Source organism: Chanodichthys erythropterus, chromosome 13 (assembly GCF_024489055.1).
Source record: "Chanodichthys erythropterus isolate Z2021 chromosome 13, ASM2448905v1, whole genome shotgun sequence".
NCBI classification, from domain to species: Eukaryota; Metazoa; Chordata; class Actinopteri; order Cypriniformes; family Xenocyprididae; genus Chanodichthys; species Chanodichthys erythropterus.
In genome coordinates, this window is record NC_090233.1 from 33,161,541 (window position 1) to 33,187,088 (window position 25,548).

The 25,548-nt window shown below is 36.4% G+C and overlaps 1 protein-coding gene across 1 annotated transcript in view; it reads right to left on the reverse strand.

Annotated features, from left to right (window-relative positions):
• Positions 1 to 1,620: 1,620 nt before the first annotated feature.
• The window catches only part of cemip2 (cell migration inducing hyaluronidase 2), a 29,719-nt gene continuing 5,791 nt past the window's right edge, over positions 1,621 to 25,548 (reverse strand). The window contains exons 3-24 of the mRNA XM_067406518.1: positions 24,457 to 24,597; positions 23,737 to 24,304; positions 19,189 to 19,358; positions 18,905 to 19,093; positions 16,263 to 16,432; positions 15,380 to 15,592; positions 15,079 to 15,284; positions 13,856 to 13,925; positions 13,110 to 13,238; positions 12,442 to 12,530; positions 11,034 to 11,165; positions 10,896 to 10,931; positions 10,235 to 10,390; positions 9,943 to 10,120; positions 8,748 to 8,963; positions 8,018 to 8,229; positions 7,496 to 7,678; positions 6,051 to 6,279; positions 5,740 to 5,841; positions 4,070 to 4,215; positions 3,304 to 3,410; positions 1,621 to 3,197 (exon numbers count right to left, since the gene is read on the reverse strand). Of these exons, the coding sequence (XP_067262619.1) occupies positions 2,989 to 3,197; positions 3,304 to 3,410; positions 4,070 to 4,215; positions 5,740 to 5,841; positions 6,051 to 6,279; positions 7,496 to 7,678; positions 8,018 to 8,229; positions 8,748 to 8,963; positions 9,943 to 10,120; positions 10,235 to 10,390; positions 10,896 to 10,931; positions 11,034 to 11,165; positions 12,442 to 12,530; positions 13,110 to 13,238; positions 13,856 to 13,925; positions 15,079 to 15,284; positions 15,380 to 15,592; positions 16,263 to 16,432; positions 18,905 to 19,093; positions 19,189 to 19,358; positions 23,737 to 24,304; positions 24,457 to 24,597 (3,851 nt within the window). The 3' untranslated portion in view covers positions 1,621 to 2,988. The remainder of the gene's footprint in view (positions 3,198 to 3,303; positions 3,411 to 4,069; positions 4,216 to 5,739; positions 5,842 to 6,050; positions 6,280 to 7,495; positions 7,679 to 8,017; positions 8,230 to 8,747; positions 8,964 to 9,942; positions 10,121 to 10,234; positions 10,391 to 10,895; positions 10,932 to 11,033; positions 11,166 to 12,441; positions 12,531 to 13,109; positions 13,239 to 13,855; positions 13,926 to 15,078; positions 15,285 to 15,379; positions 15,593 to 16,262; positions 16,433 to 18,904; positions 19,094 to 19,188; positions 19,359 to 23,736; positions 24,305 to 24,456; positions 24,598 to 25,548) is intronic.

Genomic DNA, 25,548 nt, shown 5'->3' on the forward strand with positions numbered 1-25,548 from the left:
CTGCGGCTCGTGACGACACATTGGTGTCCTAACACACGAAACGATCGGTTTGTGCGAGAAACCGAACAGCATTTATATTATTTTTTACCTCTAATACACCACTATGTCCAACTGCGTTCAGCACTCTGTTAGTGAGGTCTGATCGTTCTCTGACAACGGCAGTGATGTCTAGCACTCATTGAAGTATAAGCGCGAGAAATCTGACGTCACGCCGCATTGAGTACTGGGTAACTTATTTGTTTATCCGCCATCTTGACAGGATCGCACAGCCTTTCCATTATTTAGTGCAGTAATTTGTTTTCTGTCATGATTGTGAAAAATGTCACCATTGTATGTCATTAATGCTTCATCGATAATTGTGATAGTAACTCAGATCATTGTTCTGAGAGAAAACAAGACCGTGAAAAACGTTTTTTTCGCCTTTTTCTACGTGTAAAAACACCAAGGAAAGCAGGTCGAGGAGATGACGAGAAGACACCGGATGGCAAATCTATTATGGCACTGATTAAACCCACTGCTTATCACTCAATAAAAGAATTACATTTCTAAGTGTTTTTGAACTTTTTGATTTCGTTTGGTTTAATAATTAACATTACCTTTGCAAGTCTGACTCTCACTGCACTCGTGAATTAGCAGAACTTGACGGGGACATTCAAATGCTTAAGAAAAACGCTTCATGTGACTAATAAATATGTACAGAATTGTTTGTTTAAGCATACTGTGTGGAGATACGCAAATGAGCCCAAAATATGAACGCAACACGTTTATATCTTAAACGGTTTCCTCTCAAGAAAATGCTTAATGCACTTAGACTGATATTAAAGAGACCAAATTATATTTACAAATAAAGCAAATGCAGAAAAATGGATGAGACCAAAATCATTGAACCATATTTATTTATTTATTGTTCTGGTTTTGTCAGATGCCATCCGCGCCATGCTGCTTACATCTGTGTGAACTGATCAGCGTGACAGAAGTTAATCATGAAGACACTATTCCCGCGCGAGAAAGATTTCGGCGGGAACATGTGAGCCTTCCTTTGTTCTGTGATCAGTCACGTCTCTATGAAAAGCTAAAGTATTTTTGGTAAAAAAAAAATAAATTCTTATTTAATACATTTATGTTAAATAGACAAACATTTGTGTCCGATATAGCTTAGCGACTGGGGGAATCAAGTCTGAGCTGTAAACAAACGATTCAGTAACGTTATATCGATTCTAAGCTTCTGAGCCAAGTTACCACTTGTCATGTTAACATATGTATAATCGTCCAGAAGAAAGAGTAAGGAGCTAAGAAAGGCAGAAAAATTGTAATTGGAGGAGGAAAACAGACGTTATGTTGCGTGTGTTTGAAGCCTACATGATTTATGAGATCTCACTTCAGAATGTCCGAGTCTGTGTCTCACTTCATATTTCACACTCCTTCTGATATGACGGGTAATGCCTGAATCCCGTTGACCCGTTCCTGTTATGGGACCAAGCTCGACGTCCATGATGACAACTTTAACATCCTTGTAAAGCAAGGATACCCCCTAGTGGTCACTTGAGTGCCTACAAGTATTTTATGCCTCACTTTCATTGTCACAAACACAAAAGCCAACATGACAACAAAGTTTTTTTTTTATAAGTTTTGTAATATCTTATCTGAATTTCAAAACATCAAATTACAGCACAAAAGCATAGCTAGTAAAAAAAAATGTACAAATAAAAAAATAATTCTGGAGGCAACAACAGCCATATACTTGGGACAAACTTGCATCTCTTAGAAACAGTTTACAAAACTACTATCTCGGTTTCAAATGGCCAATAAAACTCTTTGTACAGTGGTTAACAAGTAGCCTAACTAATTCAAAAATTAAAAAAAAAAAAGTCACATCCAGACAATTCAGGCTTCCATTTCAACCAAAATAATGACAATACTTTTCATATGAGATGTTACATCTCTCAAGCTAATTGATGGCACTATAAAGGCATTATAATTGATAATGGACATTATCTTAAAGGGACAGTGAACCCAAAAATAAAAGCTCTGTCATTTACTTACCCTCATGTTGTTCCAAACGTATATGATTTTATCTATTCCTTCATTCAAACACAAAATGAGATGAGACCAGTAGAATCACAGCCTTGGTCACCATTCACTTTCATTGCTTTTTTTTCTCCATTCAATGGAAATAAAATGGTAGCTGCTTCTGTATCTCCTTTTGAGTTCCATTTAAAAAAAGAAATACAGGTTTGGAACAAGACAAAAGTGAATAAATGATAAGAGAATGTTATTTTTTAAGTTTAGGTTTGTGTGACTTCCTCTGATAAATGGCAAGTGACCTCATAGTGCACAAAACTTAAGTGGCTAATTGATTAAACACCTTTTCTATATACACATATCTAACACTAGACAATAGTTTATTGTTTTATGAAAAATATTTTAGATGTATTTGATGCTTCGTGTTAAAACGAAACATGAATACTGTCTAATATCAAGTGTGAAAGTATATACTGAGTCATTGGTAGGTGAGCAGCAGTAAAAATCAGAATGACACAATTAAATAATGACATGTCCCAATAATTTAAGAGGAATAAATAACAGAGAAGGAAAGTCTGAATGTCATTTACACCTGCAGATGGCTGAAGGAGGAAAAGAGGCCACCATATGACCATTTGTATTGTGCTGTACTTCTGCACAGGTGATACTGAACTGCAAAACCATCCTTCAGCTTTGCTGATGTACTTCTAGCTTGTCCTGTCCATTTGTTATCCAGTTTGGAATAAAGATGTTTGGCGTGTTTTAAAAAAGTGCATCACTTTGTGCTGTAACATTTATGACAAAACACAACCACGCAGGACAAAACGACAAACAAACAAATACTTTCACTCAATTAATAAAATACTTGTTCAAAGTCCATTAATGCTTTTCTTTGCCAAAATAAATTACGTTCATAAGTTCACATTCATTCGCTGGTTGCGTTGTATATTCACATCTAGTAAAGGCTCACTTTTGGCTAAGAGATTTTCTCAGGAGTTCAAGATCCATCCGTATGGGAGGGTCTTTTTGTGGTGGACAAGAGTATTCCTCTAGGGACAGGGGAATGAACCTTTCCAGTAATCCCAGCACCTTGGTGCCTTGGCAGGCCAACAGAGAGGACCATGGCTGTGGTGAAGGACCTCCCGGACCAAGAAACCCAAAGAAAGCAATGGCGTCTGTAAAGAGACATCATAGGAATCGGCAAACCTAAAGTAAACCTCGCCTAGGAAAAACAGATCTTGACAGTTATTTTCTTTTTTAAATGTTGTAGAAATACCTTACCTTTCTTCTGAAGATCTGGTGTTTTAGCAGATCCCAAAGGGACCAGATATTGTGCAGCACCAGAAATATCAGCAGACTGACCTCTTGTGGCAAGAAGAACTATAGACCTGGAAAGAACCCAAATTAATTACTCTATACAGTGAAATATTGAAATCTCTCACCTTAATAAAAGAAAATAAAAGGTTCATAATAACAGATGGTAAAAAACAGTGAACATACACTGTTCAAAGGTTTGGGGTTGGTAAGATGTTTTGGAAAGAAGTCTCTTATATTCACTAAGGCTAATCAAAATACAGCCACACCATTTATTTAATCAATAATACAATAAAAATGGTGGCAAAGCTGAATTTTCAGCACTATTACTTCAGTCTTCAGTGTCACATGATCTTTCAGAAATCATTCTAACATGCTGATTTGGTAGTGAAGAAACATTAGCTTTTACAATTACATGTTGAAAACAATTGTGCAAAAGAGCAGCAGTAATTTGATATAGACACCTTACGTAAAAAAAAATATATATTCCTTGCTGAATATAAATATTCATTTCTTTCAAAAAGAAATTACTGACCCCAAACTTATGAACAGTAGTGTATATACACAATTAAATCATTAGTACATCAAATCGGCACTGCATAAATCCTTACACTCATCACTAGCTCCCTCAATAAACACTGTAAGCCACCTCTCAAGCTGTTCACCTCTGCCAACTTCTCCTAACCTCCAGACGTGTAGTTTTAAACCCCAAACCACAACTTTGACCCCTCACCTCTTCAGAATTCCAGTTTTAAAATACTGTTCTGTTTTAGTGTCCAGCTTCGAAAACAATAAGCTCTTTGTGACTTTTCCAGAGCATGCGTCCACTGTAACTAGGAGGAACCCTGACTGGTTGAGGTCAAACCTTTCTGCATTTACCTAAAAGAGAACACAAAACATGTTAACAACCTTTGGTACTTAATGCATATACAAAAGGAGTAAAATGAGGAAGTAAAATAAAGGGAAGGCATCTGAATATTCTAATTTCCTGTCCTCTACATTGTCAAAAAAGGCAACCCCCCTATATATATGTTCAGTGCTCAGCTTAAATGAGTACACCCCCTTTGAAAAGTAACATTTTAAACAATATCTCAATGAACACAAAAACAATTTCCAAAATGTTGACAAGACTGTTTTATATAGCATCTGTTTAACTTATAACATGAAAGTAAGGTTAATAATATAACTTATAGAACAAAATTTTCAGTTTTACTCAAATTAGGGTGATACAAAAATGAGTACACCCCACTGAAAGTCTCAGGAGCAAAGCTACATTTTAAACTACAAATGTCTAAAAACATGGTGGTGGCAGTGTCCTTATGTGGGGCTGCATGAGTGCTGCTGGTCTCGGGGAGCTGCATTTCACTGATGGCATTATGAATTCATCGATGTACTGCTCTATACTGAAAGAGGAGATGCTACCATCACTCCGTGCCCTTGGTCGTTGTGCACTTTTCCAACATGACAATGATCCTAAACACACATCTAAGGCCACTGTTGGATTTCTGAAGAAGAACAGGGTGAAAGTGATTCAGTGGCTCCTGATCTGAACCCAATCGAACACGAATGGGGAATTCTGAAGAGACAAGTTAAGCATCACTCTCCATCCTCTAAAAGAGGTCATTCTTGAAGAATGGAAAAAGATAGATATTGCAAATTGTCGCCAACTTGTTCATTCCATGCCTAGAAGACTTGGGGCTGTCATTAAAAATCATGGAGGCCATACAAAATACTAGATGTAGTAGTTTTTGTTGTGGGGTGTACTCATTTTTGCATCACCCTAATTTGAGTAAAACTGAAAAATGTGTAATCTAAGTTATATTATTAACCTTAATTTCATGTTATAAGTTAAACAGATGTTATATAAAACTTAGTCTTGTCAACATTTTGGAAATTGTTTTTGTTCATTGAGATATTGTTTAAAATGTTACTTTTCAAAGGGGGTGTACTCATTTACGCTGAGCACTGTATGTATTTAGGTGTGTGTGTGCGCATGTATGTGTATAAAATCTTTACATATATTCTCATATACATAAACTAAAATACATTGTCATGACTGCAAAACTAAGAAAAAAAATTAAACAAAAATGTCCACAATCAATTATAAAGGTTTTAAATTTTATAACTTGCTATCATTAAAATGTGGTACTAGTGATAAAACTAGACATCCCTGACATTTTTTTAATACAAAGTGATTTTAATTTCATTTGATTTAAATGAATGATATTAGTTAACACTATTTTTCATTTTATTAGTTAACACTATTTTTTAGTATTTTAAGGGTGCCAAAGTTAAAGCTAAACAATCTTAAAGTTATACATTCTTACATTTTACTTATTAAACTGGTAAACACTTGTACAATTTTCCCAAGATTAAATGAATGCTTTAAATGGTCACACTCACAGTGATAAAGGCTTGTGTGTCATTATCCTGTTCTTCTTTTACACTAAGGGATTTGATCTGGGTTTGGAGGTAGCTGTTCCATGGCTCACTTGAGAAGGCAAACTACAGAGAGGAAAATAAAAGTCACTCAGGGTTGACAGTTTATTGACTCCATGTTTTACAATTATCCAGAAAATGCAAGGTAAGGCTCTTGGTCAGGATGGCAGATGGACAGTCAGTCCATCTCTGGCACACAGTTCAAAGCCTGTTCCACTCAAACTGAGCTACACAAATGATGTTGTCCGTTCATAAGGAGCTTGGACTGTACTTACCTGTGAGGCCCCACAGGCTCTGCAGGGCTCTGTGTTCGGCTTTGGCATAGGCACTGTGTTGCTGGCACGCTTGCTGTATTTGGGGTAGGCATTAGCGGTGCAGTTGCAGGTCTGAGTCTTTTGGTTGGCAAGTATGGTGGCGATGATCTTCACTCTCTCACAGCCTGCGGTAGAGCAGTAGCTATGTCCGTCTCGTCTGTGCTGAGCTCGTGCATACAGCCATAACAAACTGGAGGTTAAACACAGGCTTAATGTGTCAGACTGCACTGTAAACAATAATTTATCTGTAAGTGACAACATAAATTAAAAAGAAAGTAGGACAACACAGGCAAAATCCAGAGGCACTGCGAGAAAATTAGTGAGTATTAATATTAATATTAATAGTAATTATATTATAATGCAATATGCTATACATTAAAATTAAAATTTGTAGAGACTATAACTAAGCCATTTATGGGTCAATTCCACCGAAAAGTGTAAACAATGTGGCTCTGTCGATATCAAAACATGGCTCTGTTTGATTGGGCATCAGGATGAGCCTATATAATGTATATGCTATACATTAAAATTAAAATTTGTAGAGACTATAACTAAGCCATTTATGGGTCAATTCCACCGAAAAGTGTAAACAATGTGGCTCTGTCGATATCAAAACATGGCTCTGTTTGATTGGGCATCAGGATGAGCCTGACAGAACAATACTGTCTCAGCCAATGATGTGAATTTGGGTTGGAACTAGCTGTTTGTGCAATCAATAGCAGAAAGAGGAATCACTCAGAAAACCTGACTAGCGTTCAAAAATTTGGAGTCAGTAAAATTTTGAATGATTGAAAGAAATTAATACTTTCATTCAGCAAGAACACATTAAATTAAACAAAAGTGACAGTAAAGAAATTTGTAATGTTTCTGTTTTAAAAAAACACTATTCTTTGAAAATTGCATATAAAATATATTTAACTAGAAAACAGTCAATTTAAATGGTAATATTAAACAATATTACAGTTTTTACTGTATTTTTTATCATAAAAAAGGGTGGGCATAAGAGACTTCTTTCGAAAACATTCAAAATTTTGAACGGTAGTGCATATCACTACCATATCCATTATTGTAATTATATGATACTGAGATTTGTCTTTAAGTTATTGACAATGGCTAATATTGGATATATAAGCTTGAAATATGAATATCCATTTTTTTTAATATTGTACATTATATCATTATTCACTTGACACTTAAAACAACAGATTTTAGTTTTTAGTGTAATAATATAGAATTTGTATATTCTATTAAAAGTCATTTTAATACTTTACTATTAAAGGTAAACATTTGAAAATTCAACAAAATGCATAACTTCACAAGACCTAATTTGATTCCCAGGAGCCCCACAGCTGTTTGTGAAATAAATGATAAAGGTTTGTCTATACATAAAATAAATGTATTCCTACCCAACAGATTTGTCGAAAAAGTACTTCCTTTCCTGCTGTCGTTTCTCTAGGTCTGAAAATGATGACACGGGGCCATAGTCCTCTATGCCATCAAAGCTATTGTTCTGCTTGTTGTAGATGTCTGATGTGATCTGGAATACTGTTTCACTGGGGTAGCAGAGACCGAGAAGAGCCCAATCACCCCTGCAAGAGCAACAAAAAAACATCAGATTGCTTCTAGCATGAGAAACATGTCTGTTACTAATGCATATTACTTACTAAATCTCATGGTTATATAGTTTAGTGGGCAAATTTGGTCCTGAAGGGCCGCTGTTCTGCCAAGTTTAGCTCCAAACCAAACACACGTGAACAAGCTAATCAGTGTCTTCAGGATTACTAGAAAGCTACAGGTAGGGGTGTTAATCAAGCTAGCTAAACTCTGTAGGACAGTGACCCTCTAGGACCAAAGTTGCCCATCCCTTCTTTAGTGACAAATGTTTTGTTTTAGATACGGGGGAATCACATTCCTCCTTTTTTACTTACTGTTCAAAATTAATAAGTGACAGGACTGTTTCTCTGGGTGCAGGTCCATTCCAGTGCATTGTGTAGCTCTTGCCCATCATCAGTACAGGCTGGTATTGCTGGGTTGGTGCCGTCTGGCTTCTGATACCTCTGAGAACCATGGGCTTTTCAGGGTACTCATCTCTGCTGATGGACAGGCTCAGATTAGACATGCCCTGTGTCTGTATGTACACCTATATAGAACATAAGTAACATTGTTTAGGAAGTAAAAAGAGTTAAGAATATACAGTATACACTACCATTCAAAAGTTAGGGGTCAATAAGATTTGTTTTTTTAAAGAAATGAATATGTTTATTCAGCAAGGATGCATTGAATTGATCAAAAGAGACAAAAAAAAATACTTATATTGTTAAATGAAATTTCTATTCATCAGTGAATTCTGAAAAAAATTATCACAGTTTCCACAAAAATATTAAGACTCACAAATGTTTTTAATATTGATAAAAAGAAGAAATGTTATTTTGAGCACCAAATCAGCATAGAATGATTTCTGAAGGATCATGTGACACTGAGGACAGGAGTAAATTGCTGCTGAAAATTCAGCTTTGCCAATATTACTGTTTTCACTGTATTTATGATCAAATAAATGCACTTTTTGGTGAGACCCAAAAGTTTTGAACGGTCGTGTACTTGCATATTATGAACATGACATGAAATTGCAAAAGAAATATGAAAGATCTGTTTCTTTACCTGAGAGTACTTTCCACTGCACACAACCCCATTCCACTGAGGAACATCCACACATTGAGGGTGGCGGATCAGGAAGTTGTCAGCCCTTGCCACATATGTATCTGCGTAATTGCTGATCGAGCCATCCAGGTCATGAAAGACTGAATTTTTATCGCCATCCAGATCATTCTGCTCAAACCACTCACCCGGTCGACCAAAAAATGCTCTTAGAGTCACCTAGATGTTTGAAAGGGGATCACTGGTCATGAATAATGTAAACGGAAAGATTCTAATAACTATAAAATCTCAGAAATTAAGTTTTGTTACTGAGAACACACACAACAAGTGAGGCAAAATATGACCACACTTAAAGACCTTTCCAAGGGCCCTTTTAAACATATGCTAAATACCAAGCTGCCAAAACAGGATATTATTTCATTACTCAGCACCAGAGCAGATGGTGACCAATCAAGAGAGAACAACCAGATGTGTTGTCTCTCCCTGAGAAATAGGCAATAAGTACAAGCTTAAGCAACACTTTATTACAGATTAGCTGGGTTATCTAGAAAAAAAAAAAAGCTCTATGACCTTGAGTAATGCAATTAAGTCCAGGTCGCCCCAGGGGGCCAGTCACTGTAATTAGTCTATGGTTGTCTGTGACCAAAAAAAATAAAAAATAAAATAATAATAATAATTCATAAAAAGTCATAAAATCTAATTACAGGTGAAAATGCCAAAAAAACTGTTTGGTTTTCATGACTCCAAAACTAACTAAAATAATATAAAAATGGCCACAAATTAATTTTTGAAACAATATATTTTGAAAGTTAACTAACTTTGGCAGTCCCAAAATATCATAAATCAAATAAATATGAATCAATTAACAAACAAACTATAAAACACTGAAAAATAGTTATAGAGTGAAAACTAAACTAAACTGAAATTATAGACTGTTAATACAAGATACAGAAATAAAAAAGGAGAAAATAAAATTTAAAACTAAACAAAAATGCAACATCAAAAATGTTACAAAAAGTTGAAAACAATGTGCACAATTTGTATTCTGTAGTATTGAAATTTTTTCACAGAAGAAATTAAACTGAGGTGGTTAAACTGAAGTGGTTTAGCACTCACAGTATAGTAGTATAGCAGTATCAGAGGGCGACTGAACAGATTCCAAGGCTAAATGTGTATCTGTATGTGTATGTGCACTCACACTAGGCTGGAAGGCGAGAGAGGAAAGGTTATTTCTGGGTGTCAGCTGCCAGATGTTTTTCAGGCTGAATCCCACAGCCATGGTGAAGCGCTCAGTCGTGGGACTGAAGGCCCGAAACGTGCTGTCCAAGATCCTCACTGGACCATCATTTATTTGAAAACCTCTGATCGGAAACGTCCTGATAAGAAAGGAGCAAAAGACAAAAAATATTCAGATTAAGCAAATAATTTATTTTCTGAAAGTTTGTGTTAATACTATTCTCTATTTTCCCTTTATTTCTTCTCTCACATACTTGTTTCTTGGTAGAGTCCTCATCTTTCCATCTACACCACCAATTCCCCAGTATTTATTTTGCCCTCCATTGGTGCCACGATTTCTGCTCTCCCCAACAAACAGAGACTGGGAGACCTCCTGACTGGAGCCCTCATCTTTCGGGTAGCTGCCATCACTGCAGTGAGGAGAAGGAAGGGAGTGAAACACTTTAGTTGTTTCATTAACTGCTTGCCTTAAGAGGTTGATGTAGAACACTAGTGCAGGCAAGTTCACATGCTTACACACATTTGCCAATCAGATTGTAACTGTTTCAGCAAAATAAAAAGATGTTCCTTTAAATTAATATGCCAGCAGCCAGAGACATAGACAGCAAGAACATGCGTGCACAAACGGCTGTCAATTTATTATTTTTTGTAAAAAATAATAAAAAAAATCAATGCAAAAAAGATTAATGCAATTAATCATGTCTCTGAAAGCATCTGTAAATTTTGTAAATCAGGGACTTCCTATCATTGGAGCAATTTAAGACAATGTACCACCTTCATTTTTTTGAGAAGGCTTTGCATTCTTTTCATTTGAGGATTTTTCTCAAGAATTATCAATATATGTGATTAACTTGCGATTAATGAGATCATAATTAGATGATGGCAGTTCTAATGAAAATTAAAATGACAAAGTACCTTGCAAATGACAGTCCAACACCATTGTCTGCAAATCTATCAGAAAAACAAAAATCAGAATATTGCTATATTGTATTTATGCAAAAAGCTTCTCAAAAGGTTAAGCTTAACGGGTCTAAAAATTTTTTTGTCCCCTACCCTGAGTTTTGTACGATGATGTCACCTCCACGAATCCAGGCCCCCAGATCATTGTTTTTAAAGGAGATGAGTGTGTCAATGAGTGCGGCCACCCGTGGCCTGCTTGGATCAGAGTTTTCATGAGGCCTGAACCTGAGAAAGCAATGTCAAACAATGAGAAATTCAATTTTACCTTCAGAAGAAAATGTTAGTGCTGCTTTCTCATACAAATGTCATATTACGTCTTTTTTTACTGTAATATGAAAAATATATAGTATTTCAATTTAAGTATGTACACATATTAGTATTTATTACACTGCTTTTGAAGTATGCTGATTTATACTTACGTCTATTTTCTAGATATATTGATTATAGATAGTTCATTGTGAACTTTTCATCAATTTTTTTTTTTTTTTTTTTTACATCTTTATTTTTTACAATCAAAATGTCATAACTGAACCTTCTGAAAATATATATATATTTGTGTGTGTGTAAATGTTTTATAAATAAATAGATATGTAAATATAAGTAAAAAAAAATAAATAAAATGTCCATACACATTATGGCAATTTTGGAGAATTTATTTTGAAATTATGTCACAATGCCTAAATTATGTTTTGCTGAAAAATCTGAACTAGGTTTTTGTAAGATTCACCCACAAATTTTAAAGAGCAACATGTTGACACAAAATACAGTCACAGTATCTGAAATTAAAGAGGGAGTAACATACACCTACAGCTTATACACAACATGGCACACTGTATATTTATAAAGGGCCTTTCGTGCCGCAGGAACTAGGAACGATTTTAGTTCTGGAAACTAAATTAGCTCCTACTTCAGAGGAGGGGAACTATCCTAGTGGCTAGTTCCTATAACTTGATACTTAACGCTTATAATAAGATGCTTGCTGGCACCTACATTTGAAATAATGAATTTGCGCATGCAAAAGCGATATGTGAATGGAACCTTAGTCAAACAATTCAGCCCAACATTAATCAGCGCTGACAAAGATGCCTGCTCTGTCCAAATGATACCATTTGATAAACCGCTCGGCATCAAACATTTCAAAAACATTCTTGCTCCCCTGAAAGATTTGCACATGTCTGTCTCCTCAGTGCCATCACAAGCCCCTACTGGAAAACTTCTAACCACTTGAGAGACCTCTCGAGCTGTCTTAAATAACTGGAAGAGTAAGAGTGATTCTTAGCTTTAAGAAATTTGATAACTTGCTTTTATGCTTAAGTTTGAAAGTAGGAGTAAATTTCATGAATTCTCAGCACTTTGAGAAGTTTGATACAGGTCCAGAGCTCTGTCCAGCTCTACCATATTCCCTAACTACTGCAGAAACTCTATCTAGGCAGATGTGTTTTCTTTATAAGCAGAATCAATAGACCATGTACACAGAGAAACGTTTACCATATTCACTCACCTAGCGCTGTTGTCGAGACAGAGGTATTCACGTGGGTCTGCTGCAGTGGCGCTGGTGCTCTTGACTTTTCTATCAATAAAGAGGCCAGCCTGACACAGGATGAGAGAAGCAATCACTCTTCACTTTGAAATTGTATGTTCAATATAAGGTACCAAGTGAGTTATACAGTGGCAGTAAAAGAGAAGCCTGGATTTTCTCTGCACCTGGACAGCCTCGACACGCACAGCTCAAGCTAGCCAACATAAACAAGCAGATAACAGAGAACTATTGTATAGGGAAATGTATGAGTGAGAACCCTATCACACAAGCACAATGTGTGGGACTTTGAACAATGAGGCATTTCAGAGAAATAACGAAGATGCCTTGAGTATGTGCAATAAAAACCTGAACTTGTAATTGATTTCATCAGTCTTTCCTGAAGCCACATTTAATACAATGTTGCAAATCCCAAATGATTTATGAACTGAACTGTTATGAGCCAGAGGGAGGAAACGCTAACTTCAACACAGGGAAATGGCCAATAAATGCAGATGGAGAAAAAGCATTAGCACTGATACTGTTTGTTATCACCTAAAGATTGTTTACAAAAGTGTGTTTATAAATCAAAGTCCAGAGGCCTTATTTATTTTTTGAAGTTTTGGTGTTAGAGTCATAAGGCATTTGATTACCTTAAAGTTGGAATGAACACGGTTGTTATAGAAGATGCCCAGAGGCGTGAGCTCAGCTTTTGTCTCTGGAATCAGTCCACGAGAGTCACCCGTAGAGGAGTTATGGAAAATGTACCAAATTCCTGCATCCTGGGAGAAAAAAAAAATCAGAAATAGAGAATGAGGGGGGGGAAATGTATATACCAGGCACTTGTCATAAATATGGTAAAACTCCTCAACACCCCTGAAGGTTAAACATCTTATTTGACTGATAATTTGCTTGAAAAATTCCCTATTTTGTACAAGTGGAAGGGCTGTGAATAATATTTTAGTTTATCAGTCCTCTGATATCAATAACAGAAACCAGACTGAGTCTCTATTAACCTGGCCTGCTGAGAGCACAGCTTCATAAGAAGCATTTACTTAATAAAAAAGGGTGGAGGCTCATCCTTTGATATACAAAACCTCAAACAAACAAAGCAAAGCACAACAATACCACCAGACTGAACAGATTTATATTGGCAAAAACATCTTTAATAAAGGATTAGAATGAGGAGATGCTATCTGTGATTGCATAACCGCCTGTTCTCATCATCAGTATCACACAGATGTGGGCATAATTTCAAAGAGCACAAATTTAATCAAAGTAAGTCACAAAATAGTTGGTCTATTATACCATGAAAACATTGTAAACAGACATTTACTCACTGTTCATTACAGATCATAGTGAAAATTATTATGTTGGTCATATCAAAGATTGTTCATACCTGTGATCCAGCTGCTGAGTTACTGATCAAATGATTATTAGGGTGTGCAATCCAAAATGTAGATACTGCCCTAGAATACACACATAAGACAGGATCTTTTTGATATTTGACCTTAAAATATATTGAAAATATGAAGAATGTATATATGTAGGTACATATTACACAATATTCAATAAGTCAATATAACTCATAACCAGGTAAATATAACAGTATGCAGTATTTTAGTGCATTCAGTGTCTGGTTAAACTGATTAAGGGTGGTCAGGGTTAGAGTTAGTCAATAAGGTTATGATGTTGAAATATAAAAAATACGTTTTTTCAAATTGATGAAAAACTGAAACTAAAATAAACTGGGATAAAACAATTCTTATTTTTTAATCTTTATTTTATCTTTATTTGTGATTAACTGAAACAAAATAAAAATAGCCACAAATTAATTTTAGTGTTAGTTTATTTAATGCAATATTATTTAGTACAAACCTGCCTATATTAGAAGTGTAAATGCACATTCTGCAATAACACATTCTGTGCTGATAATTTTAATAATGTTAAACATTAAAAAAAAGTTAAACAGTTGGCATATTATCTTTGGTAGCCCTAAAATACTAACACTAAAATGAAATAAACTAAAACTAGAAACAAATCAGGGCAAAAAAAAAATTTATAATAATAATACAACTAACAAAGATCAAGTGAAACCTAACAAAAACTAAAAATACTAAAGAAATAAAAACTAAACAAAAGTTATTTTGCCGTTTACTGAATTGCCCCCAACATTACCTCACTGTCTGATCAAGATCTATAACTCTGAAACCTATTCAAACATCTATCTTCATCCTGAACTTCTATAGCTCTATACACAAACACATACATGCTCCCAAAACACTTTTTATCCTTTTAAAAACAGCAAGGCTGTACTCTGCCTGGGGCTTTGGGTGTTTTATTGCCCGGATAAGAGAAAAAGCCTATCGCTGAGTCTCAGGAAATGAGATCTCTGTCCTTTCTCCTGTTATTTGACCAAACAATAAAGCAGGTCATGTTGTCAAGGTCAGCTATCCAGAGCAGAACAAGCACTCTGTACATCAGGAGACTTTTAGATAAAATACTTACGCATGCACAATTTCAAGCCGACAGGCTTGAAGAAGTGTGAATACTGAATATTGTAATTGTGCATTACAGGTCTATTCAGCAATATTAAATTAATATATGTTTATAGTATCTTACTTGCACTCAGTTGCAGGAGATGGTATATATGCTTTGTGCACCCTATCTGTAATTTCTGTGCACATGCTATCATTGCGGTCAGTAGGCAGAATGGTCCCTGGCCTGGTCAACAAGCCTAAGTTATGGAACAATACGTTCCTTTGTTCAATTCCATCCTCCAGGAAAAAACAATGTCCAAGCGTATCATAGCCAATCGTGTCCCTAACCTAAAATAAAAGGAAGACAACATAGTAAAACAAAATTTCTTTACTATATGTGCACACAAGCCCGCTGTTTATCACTCTGTATCTTTCTCTCTCACCAGCAGGCCGTTAGTGGCGTGTATAGCAACGCATCGGGAGAAGGAGTGATGGATGGACAGGGAGTTCACATAGGTGGGGTCAATGTAGCCCCCACGCTGATCCACATCTCCACACCTATGAAAGTTCACAGGGTATCTGCCCTTCTCCTGCTGCTGACCCATGTGTTTCAGCTCCACATGAGACAGGTGTACCGATGAGAAGTTCCCTAAAATCTGAACATACACGAGGAGGAGATCAAAAACACAAGACCACAAAGTGTTGGTGAATATATTTTTTCCTGCCTTTAAATTGTGTGTGGTTCTAATTTTATTTTAAAATAACAAATAGTAAATAAAATAATTACTTTTTTAATCATTATTATTTCATTATTATTTATAAGGTTTTTTTATAACAAAATTAAATTAGAATTATTAAAATTATATTATTAATTAATTAATTAATTATATTATATTATTTAAATGTAATATAACAGTAATAAAACAAAAAAAAAAATAGAAATATAATATAATAAATTATAATAATTAAAAAAAAATTCTCTACTACCACAGGTCTAGACTCGCCAGAAACAGCAAAGACTGCTGCATGATATATGGTTAGTCATTTACATAAGGTAAACACTGAGCCGTCATCTAGTCGACTAGTAAAAAATGAGTAGTCGTATAAGTGCTACTGTGTGTTGTTCATTCTTTTGCCAAACATAACACACAAATTTAAGATTATACTTTCAGTTCCTTCCATTTAAAAAAGGAGTTATAATCAATTATCCGGCGCTAACCTAAACATACAACAGCCTATGATTTCTCCACATGGCAGCACCAGACAGCTTAGTGTTAAATAAACACACAACCGCTCACACACACACACAGAGACCCTCAAACAGACCTTGATGTGTCCCCCGAAGGTGTCGTAGCTAAAGTACTGGCACCAGTTTTTTCCATAGCAGGAGTTTTCCATTTCTCCATGAATGAGGATATTCCTTGAGAGGAGAGCCACCTCCGCACGCATATCCACACCGTCCAGTATTTCTCCCACGTGGGTGAACTGAGGCTTTCCTGAGAAATTCCAACACAGCCCATAAAACTCACCCTTTAAAAAGCACTGACTAGTGATAAAGTTTGAAAATATGATTATTTAGAGAGATTTATCTTAAATAATGAACTTATTTATAAGTTTATATATTTATATTTATATATAAAATAATTTAAATGAGTGTAGATAAAATTATAAAAAATCAAATAAATACTGGATCCAGGAAGGAAAGCAACCTGTCCACACATTCAGACTGCCCTTTACGCACACCCGGAGTGCACACAGTATCCTTCCGGAAGGATAAGGGCTGGCAACAGCTTTGCCAATAGCACACAATGCACGAGGTGACATTTAAACTACAAGGCCAGACGCTGGAGATATTTCCAATTCTCCAAAGACTTAACATATGTGCTGGGAATAATGGCCATATTGTAATACATACACAACACAACACAGAAACTACAGTATTTGGACACCTAAGAAACACTTAATTATGTATAAATGTTTTAGCATTATACAACAATAACAATTCAAGTGGCATTTATTTTAAAGATATGCATGATCATAAAGTTTGGGATCTTTTTTTTTAAAGAAATCTTTTGTTTCTGTAAAGAAATCTTACATTATAAATGAATAAAAGTGTTAATTAAAACATTTCTATTTAAAATAAATGCTATTCTTTTAAACTTTCTACTCAAAGACCCTCTGAAAAAAAATGTGGTTTCCACAAAAATATTAAGCAGCACAACACAGATAATAATTCAGTTTTTAACACAGATAATAATAAGAAATGTTACTTGAGCACCAAATTATCTTGATTTCTGTGACACCAAAGACTGGAGTAATGGCTGCTGAAAATTCAGTTTAACCATTACATGAATAAATTACATATTAAAACATATCTATTAAAAAAGAAGATACTTATTTTAAATTGTAATAATACACTATATTGCCAAATGTTTCGGGACGCCTGCCTTTACGTGCACATGATCTTTAATGACATCCCATTTTTAATCCGTAGTGTTTAATATGGAGTTGGCCCACTCTTTGCAGCTATTACAGCTTCAACTCTTCTGGAAAGGAGTGTGTTTATGGGAATTTTTGTCCATTCTTCTAGAAGCGCATTTGTGAGGTCAGGCAGTGATGTTGGCGAGAAGGCCTGGCTCACAGTCTCCACTCTAATTCATCCCAAAGGTGTTCTGCCGGGTTGAGGTCAGGACTCTGTGCAGGCCAGTCAAGTTCCTCCTCACCAAACTTGCTCATCCATGTCTTTATGGACCTTGCTTTGTTCACTAGTGCGCAGTCATGTTGGAACAGGAAGGGGCCATCCCCAAACTGTTCCCACAAAGTTGGGAGCATGAAATTGTCCAAAATGTCTTGGCATGCTGAAGCATTTAGATTTCCTTTCACTGGAACTAAAGGGCCAGGCCCAACCCCTGAAAAACAACCCCACACCATAATCCCCCCTCCACCAAACTTTACACTTGGTACCTGGCAACCACCAAACCCAGACTCGTCCATTGGATTGCCAGACAGAGAAGCGTGATTCGTCACTCCAGAGAACACGTCTCCACTGCTCTAGAGTCCAGTGGCGGCGTGCTTTACACGACTGCATCCAATGCTTTGCACTTGGTGATGTAAGGCTTGGATGCAGCTGCTCGGCCACAAAACCCATTCCGTAAAGCTGTCTGCAGCTATTGACTCTGCAGAAATTGGCAACTTCTGCGCACCGTGCGCCTCAGTATGCGCTGACCCCGCTCTGTGATTTTACGTGGCCTACCACTTCGTGGCGGAGTTGCTGTTGTTCCCAATTGATTCCACTTTGTTATGATACCACAAACAATTGACTGTGGAATATTTAGTACTGAGGAAATTTCACAAATGGACTTAGGTTGCCACCACGCTTGAATTCACTGAACTCCTGAGAGCGACCCATTAAGCAGTCTGCATGCCTAGGTGCTTGATTTTACACACCTGTGGTCATGGAAGTGATTGAAACACCTGAATTCAATGATTTGGAGGGATGTCCCAATGCTTTTGGCAATATAGTGTATTTCACAATATTACTAACTGCACTGTAATTTTAATGAAATAAATGCAGCCTTGCTGAGCATAAGAGACTTACTTCTATCTAATGAAATGACATTTGTGTGACCTAAGTGTCCACATTCCTATACTCACTAGGCCAGCTGGGACATTAGCATTGGTAAGCAATTAGTGAAAAAGTTTCTGCATTTTAAACAGGGTGGAGAACATGATGGTGGAATTATCTATATAGCCACTGTTGGCCTCTGGTCAGAAATGACAGTTTGTTTATGAGATTCTGGTAAACAGTCCTCACCCTTTTCCTGTCATTAACTCAATGACACTATTATAATTTAACCTCGGCTGTATACAAATTCACAGGAAGATTCAGATCAGAAACACTGTAAACTGTCACCACAAGAAACCGGAGGAAATACACGCTGTTTAGCACAAGCACAGCACCACCTCACCTTGAATTCGAACCTGTTTCCTGTTACAGTGGGGACAAGGGAGCAGGGTGAATTCCTCTGCCTGATGCATGGAATAATCTGTGCTGGCCACCACAATCCGATCACCTGGTTTCCAGCTGCTAACATCATCTTGCAAGTTCAGAACTACTTTATCCACTGCATCCACTTGGAAGCCTGTTGTAGGGTAACCTTTGTGGTAGAACAAAACCAATGCAAGTTTTAAAAGGTTTTTTTTTTTAATACATTATTGGTCGCTGTTGTATTTTGTGCTGTGCAAAACGTACCATTACTCCACTCACTGTAAGCAGTAACAGTGAAACCCACACCATCCACAGTGACGAAGTCTCGGCGAGCCAGCGCCTTGCCACCTGTGTCATGGTTCTCATGTTCTCGTACGTCTTCTGTGCAAGAACCATTCCCTCCACCAATTACTGAGACCAAGGCCCATGCCTGCCTAAAGAGGGATAAAAAAAAAAAAAAAAAGAGAGAGAGAGAGAGAGAGAGATTGAGGAATAGTGCATTTATAGCTAAGCTGGCTAAAACAATCAGTTGTTCAACAACAATAAAATATAAATTAAAAATTAGAATGAATGACTCCTCCCATTTAGACTTGTCAACGCACTCCCATGTGGAAGTGATGATCGGTTATTGCACATAAATGGAATGGAATGGAAGAGCAGCCAAAACTCTGGAATGAAAAATTCAAACTCTGATAAATGAGAATGACTAATTGAATCCTTCCTTCCTATTATTTATCTAGTCAGCCCATTAAGTACAGTGAAAAGAGCAGCTGTCAAGCAACTGAAGGTAACTGAATTTCTGTCATTAGTCTATGATGATAATATAAACCAAAATGTGGAATTGTAATTTCCTGAAGAAGAAAGACTTTGCTTTCTTCAAAAAGAGTAGTCTGAATCTTCACCACTAAAAATTCATATTTACTCATCCTCAATGTAGTTCCAAAACCGTATGATTGTCTTTCTTCTTTGTAACAAAAGAAGATATCTAGAGAATTGCCTGTTTTTTTTTTTTGTTTTTTTTTTGCCATACAATGGAATATCCTTCAAAATATAAATGTTGACAGATTTTTCATTTTTGGATGAACTCTCTTTAAATTTCAGTCTGTTCTTCACACAAAGCTGTTGACTGGGAGTATAGTGCATGAGTCCTTTGGACCACTTTTATGATGCTTTTTGTCATTTTTTGGAGCTTTACAACCCCTACTCATCATTCACTTAGATTGTATGGACAAGAGCAGTGTGAACATTCTGCTGAACATGTCTTTTTGTGGTCTCCAGTAGAAAGAAAGTCATACAGGTTTGGAATGACATGAGAGTGATAAATGATGACAGAAATTTAATTTATATGTGAAATCACAAAAATAAGCATAACTGGTTCCTTGACCTTTTTTTCACAATTAATTCATAAATGATTCCCCAATGTAGAATATAACCAATCCTACTTCCTCCCTCCCTATATGCAACCTTCAGCTTTGGCAAGAATGGAACGAAAATGAATGGAAAAAGAGGAAAAAATACCAAAAACAAAACTATTACAGCTCAACAGGCTCTGGAGCTACTAGCTTCTGTTTCTGTAGTAGCATTAATACTTCCACCAAAACAAAATAGCAGTCACTTCTTAACAGCAACTAGGTCAGAGCTGCTATTTGTTATACTGACGCATATGAGCTCTAAAGGCCAAGCCTCAAACACAAAGCCCCTAGAGGTTTGGAAAATAATGTCTCACTGAACTTTTTCCAATTAAGGAATGTGGTTCACTGCAGTTTACAACAAGTAAAAAAAAAAAAGTGTGGATAAACAGAGTGGCTAACTACTCACACAGAGACCAATAAGGCCAACTTAAGCTGCTGTGAGGTGGGAAGTCTATGATGGCCAGTAACCACACTTGTATTATTGTTCGATCTTTCATATTTTCATCTTTTAGCAGTCACCAGGGCAAGATTACTTCATTTCTCAGAATAACCATTATGTCTGACTAAAACAGGAATCTTTCCTGTCTTTTTCCATCTCATTCTTGGCTATTCCCTATACCCGCAAAGGGGAGATTGATGTCTAATATCATTAAAGTGTGAATTGTCACCAACATTTCCTGCACTTTTAGCACCTTCCACATGTGAAACAATAGTTATTTCATATTCTCTGTGTAGCACTAAAACTTAGAAGTCTTTGTTTAACAATCACTGAACATTGTTTCAAAGTTTAAAAGCAGGCAACAATCATTTCCATGATTCCATGATGATGTCAAAACCTGCATGGAATTTGTGTAAATAAACCATTTTCCACAATAGCAAAACATACTCTTTCTTCTTTCAGATATATATACCACCAGGGATCATATCATTCACTCTGAAAGGACAAAGGCTTTTTGTCATTTAGCTCTTTTGATGCACCAAAATATTACGATCACATCATGAAGGAACCTTTTTGTAAAATAAAATGATAAAATATTTATATTTAAAAAGGCCCACTTATACAGTGTGAGAAAGAAACTATAAGCACAATATTATAAAATGTCTTGTTAAATTAAAAATTAGCAAAATGATGAAGTCATTGGCATTTATATTGTATTTGTACCATAACCAAATTAAATGATTGAAATGTTCTCAAAAATATTAACTCTGTATTATTAAACTTACAGGTTTGGAACAACTCGAGCGGGAGTAATTAATGACAGAATTTTCATTTTTGGGTGAACTAACCCTTTATGTGCTCTTTTAACAACACAGTCAAACTTTACAATAATTAACATTCTTTCATACCTGAACTTCTAGTAATTTGCCTCACTGTCAGTCAGAGATTGGCAGAGCCCATATGTTAGATTTGTCACTAACCGATAATAGGCTTATCAACTTTGATATATATATATATATATATATATATATATATCTCAAAGATATGTGCAGCGCTGCAACACACCCCCTCTGGAGTGCCTATGGGGATTGCAGGGTTAGACTTGGACAGGCTGGTTTATGTTGCGCAAGTTTTCAGTTAGATTGTGCCAGATTGTTCTGTTTTTGCAAAGGGAGCTGCCAAGTTTACATGTTTTCATCAGAGATTTGGCGAGTCTGACTGGTAAGGGGTGGAAAGGTAAGAGGTTTCTGTATGCGCAATGTGTCAAACGGAAGTCTCCAAATGAGTAAATTTAAGTTGTTTTTTCGGTCACACCTACTACTAACCGTATCCTGCCCATTTCCATCAGCAGTTTCACTGGTAACCACATAACTGCAATGGCATCAAGTCAGTAGTCAGCAGACAGATAATATTTCTTCATATGAAATGCTTTTTCTTTGCCTTACAGTTCTAGTTATGTAACAGAAATGGGAGTTTTCATGCCCAAGACCTCTGACCAAGCTAATATATCTAGAGATGTAGTCTACAGCAGTAAAAAGCATGCATATTTTCCATGTTTCTTGCACTGGTAAGAGAATGTTACACAAGTGCATTTGCAGTAGACTGTAAAAGAAGGCTTTATGTCTGGAGGAATTTCTATATTTGACACTAAACTCTTTACAAAATATTTTCAGTTGCATGATAAAAAAAAAACTACATCCTTCGATGAAAATGAAAACCCATACTTTCCATCTGCAATGTAACCAGAAGAGACTCAGCATCTGGTTCGACCGCCTTTGAACTCTTTAAAAGCCTTACAATGAGATATTAGACAGATACACATGTCAGCTCTTTTAACACAAATCCTGGAAATATGCCTGTTTAACCTTTCACCAGCTTTTCCTGCAGAATACAGCCATTTGAAACACTGGGAAGCTTCTTTAGATAGGTTTTTCTATGGAACAACCAACCAGTTAGGCTAAGCCCAAGAGTGCTAAGGACTATTTGCTACTAACACTTTGCTTATATTAGACTGCTCATACCAATACTAGCAAAAGTCAACATGCTGACTAAATAAATACGAACTTTTATATTTGTTTTAAATTAATATTAACATTAACATTAATATTAATATTAATATTAGGACACCAAAGTTACACTTAATGTCTGAATGTCACTACATCAGACACCATTAAATGCAATATGAAAAAAGCATTGAATAGGAAACCAAGTGGCATCATTTTCTCAGAACTTCTCTGAGCTATTTTTGGTCCCAAGTGTTATATTTGTAGTTAACCACAAAGTGTCCAAAACAGGTCTTCATTTTGAACACTATATCTATTGTTTTGTAATATGAAACCTAACATGCCACACTGTTTGATATTAAGCATTATAAAAGCAAAGACCTTTTTTTTAGTGTGGAAAAGTATCCAAGTATCCAAAAAGTTTGCATCATTGCATGAATGGGACTCGTAAAGTCTGAACAATGTACTCTGCCTTTGGGATTCGGTAGCTGCTCCTCAGTGGGTGAGTCTGAATTAGGATATGGTTTATGGAACAACAGGGCACTTTCTGTTTCCAATCACAGTAACTTCAAAGCTGTATCAAAGCAAAAACTCATCAGATTGGAAAAAGCTTCTTTCCTGCTTCAACCCTTCAGGGATTCATTTTGCAGCTTTTAAAAACATTCCTGACTACACTGACATTTAAAGCAAATGATGGCGAATCTTTTACTGAGTTTATCCCAACATCCCTATCCCTGCTCAAAAAAAAAAAAAAAAAAAAAAGCCTAAGCTTGCCTCCGAGCCTGAACAGTTGAAAAAACAGTGCCCAAAACCCCTCTAAAACCAGCCAGCAGACCAGCCTGTTCAGGCTAGGAGACAAGCAAGCCATCTTTAGGATGGTTTAAGTTTTTTTTTTTTTTTTTTTTTTTTCAGTAGATATATTTGGTAATCATGTTTTCAAAAGGCCTCTCTTATTCACCTGTATTTGAGATTATTGACATGGTTGCTGCCTAGAAGATCTTGGATGGTTTTTTTGGTCTCATCCAGCAGGCTCTTCACTGCCGAATCTCCGATGGCCAGTGCAACAATGCGTCCTGTGGGCAGAGACTTCAGCAGCTGACTCAGCCTCTTACTGTCGTTACGAGAATCGTGGGTGTCGAAGCGCTCATTAATCAGCACCTCCGCCGTGTCCTGATCAACCACCCGCAGGTTAATTCCACGGCTGAAGTTCTTCTGGAAGGCATGGTCACCGGTAGCCAAACCTGAAGCGGGTACAGTGCGAGTGAGGAAGGTCCAAGACAGCCTCTCTGACCCGTGGAGTTCCAGAGTTCCTCCACCACTCACACCCAAAAACTTGCGGCCCATCCCAGGAACTTCAGTCACGGAGGTCTCGTCCGATCGGCCGACCAGGGTGATGGTGGCCAGGGAGAGATAGCGGCATTTTGGAGCCCCAATATGGAGGGCACCGCCATCTTCAATCAAAATGTGGCGTGTTCGTAATGTAATGTTTTTGGAGCCTTTTTTATCATCCGCAAAGACAACCAAACCTATAATTTAATAAATCAAATCAGACTTAAAACCCTAATAAAAGTACCATAATTCACTTTCATTCAGAAACGTATAAAATATACAAGCCAAAGTGTTCTGCAAAGATAATTTGTTATATTTAGGGTACTACACAGTGGACAAATGATCTTACCTCCAGCCTGGATAGTGATAGAGTACAGAGTGGCTGATGAATCTAGGCGATAATGCTCACCACTGCGTACAACCACCACCTTTTTGTGATCATGGCCTGGCTTCCAGGATCGCAGCGCAGGGTTGTGATGAGGGCAATTCTCTACAAAAAGATGTAGGAAGACATTTCAGAATCTGAGGACAAAATGACTGCCTAGAGTTTTGATATTGATAGAGGATCAACAATAAGAATTTTTTTTCTACTGTCCTAGACCAGCAGATAAGAATTTAACTTGTCCCACCACAAAAGAGTGATCCATTTTTATTTTTAGCAATGTATTTTTAGATTTGCTGAAAATAATAATTTTCAAGCAACCACACATCAGCACACACATACAATACCATTCAAAAGTTTGTATCACAATGTCCTCATAAATATTAAGAAGCAATTTTTTTTTTAACACTGAAAAGCACCAAATTAGTATATTAGAATTATTTCTGAAGGATAATGTGACACTGAAGACTGGAGTAATGGGGCTGAAAATTCAGCTTTGCCATTACAGAAATAAAAGACTTTTAAAATATTCTACAATATTATTGTTATTACTGTGTCTGCAAACAAATTAGGCCTTGGTGAGCTTTATTTTACTTTTTTACAAAAAATGTACTGGCCACAAACTTTTGAAGGTTAAAGTATTAAAGGGAGAGTTTACCCAAAAATCATCATTTACTCACCCTCAAGTTGTTCCAAACCTGCTTAACACAACAGAAGATATTTTGAAGAATATGGGTAACCAAGCAGTTGATGGGCCCCATTGACTTCCATAGTATGGGAAAAAATTAAGGGTGCTCCGATCAGGAATTTTGGAGCTGATCACTGATTGCCGATCACAGGAAGCAGTATCTGCCGATTCGATTACCGATACCGATATATTTGAATTCTTTTAATCATGTAGAATTATTTATAGGGATGCTCCAATCAGGATTTTTCAGGGGCTGAATTTCATTTTTGAAAATGGGGGGAATCCCCCTCATAGGTGACTCTTGTGGGGAAATTGTTTAATTTGAGGGAGGGAAGGGGGGCATATTTTATACATTTTTCAAAAAAAAAAAA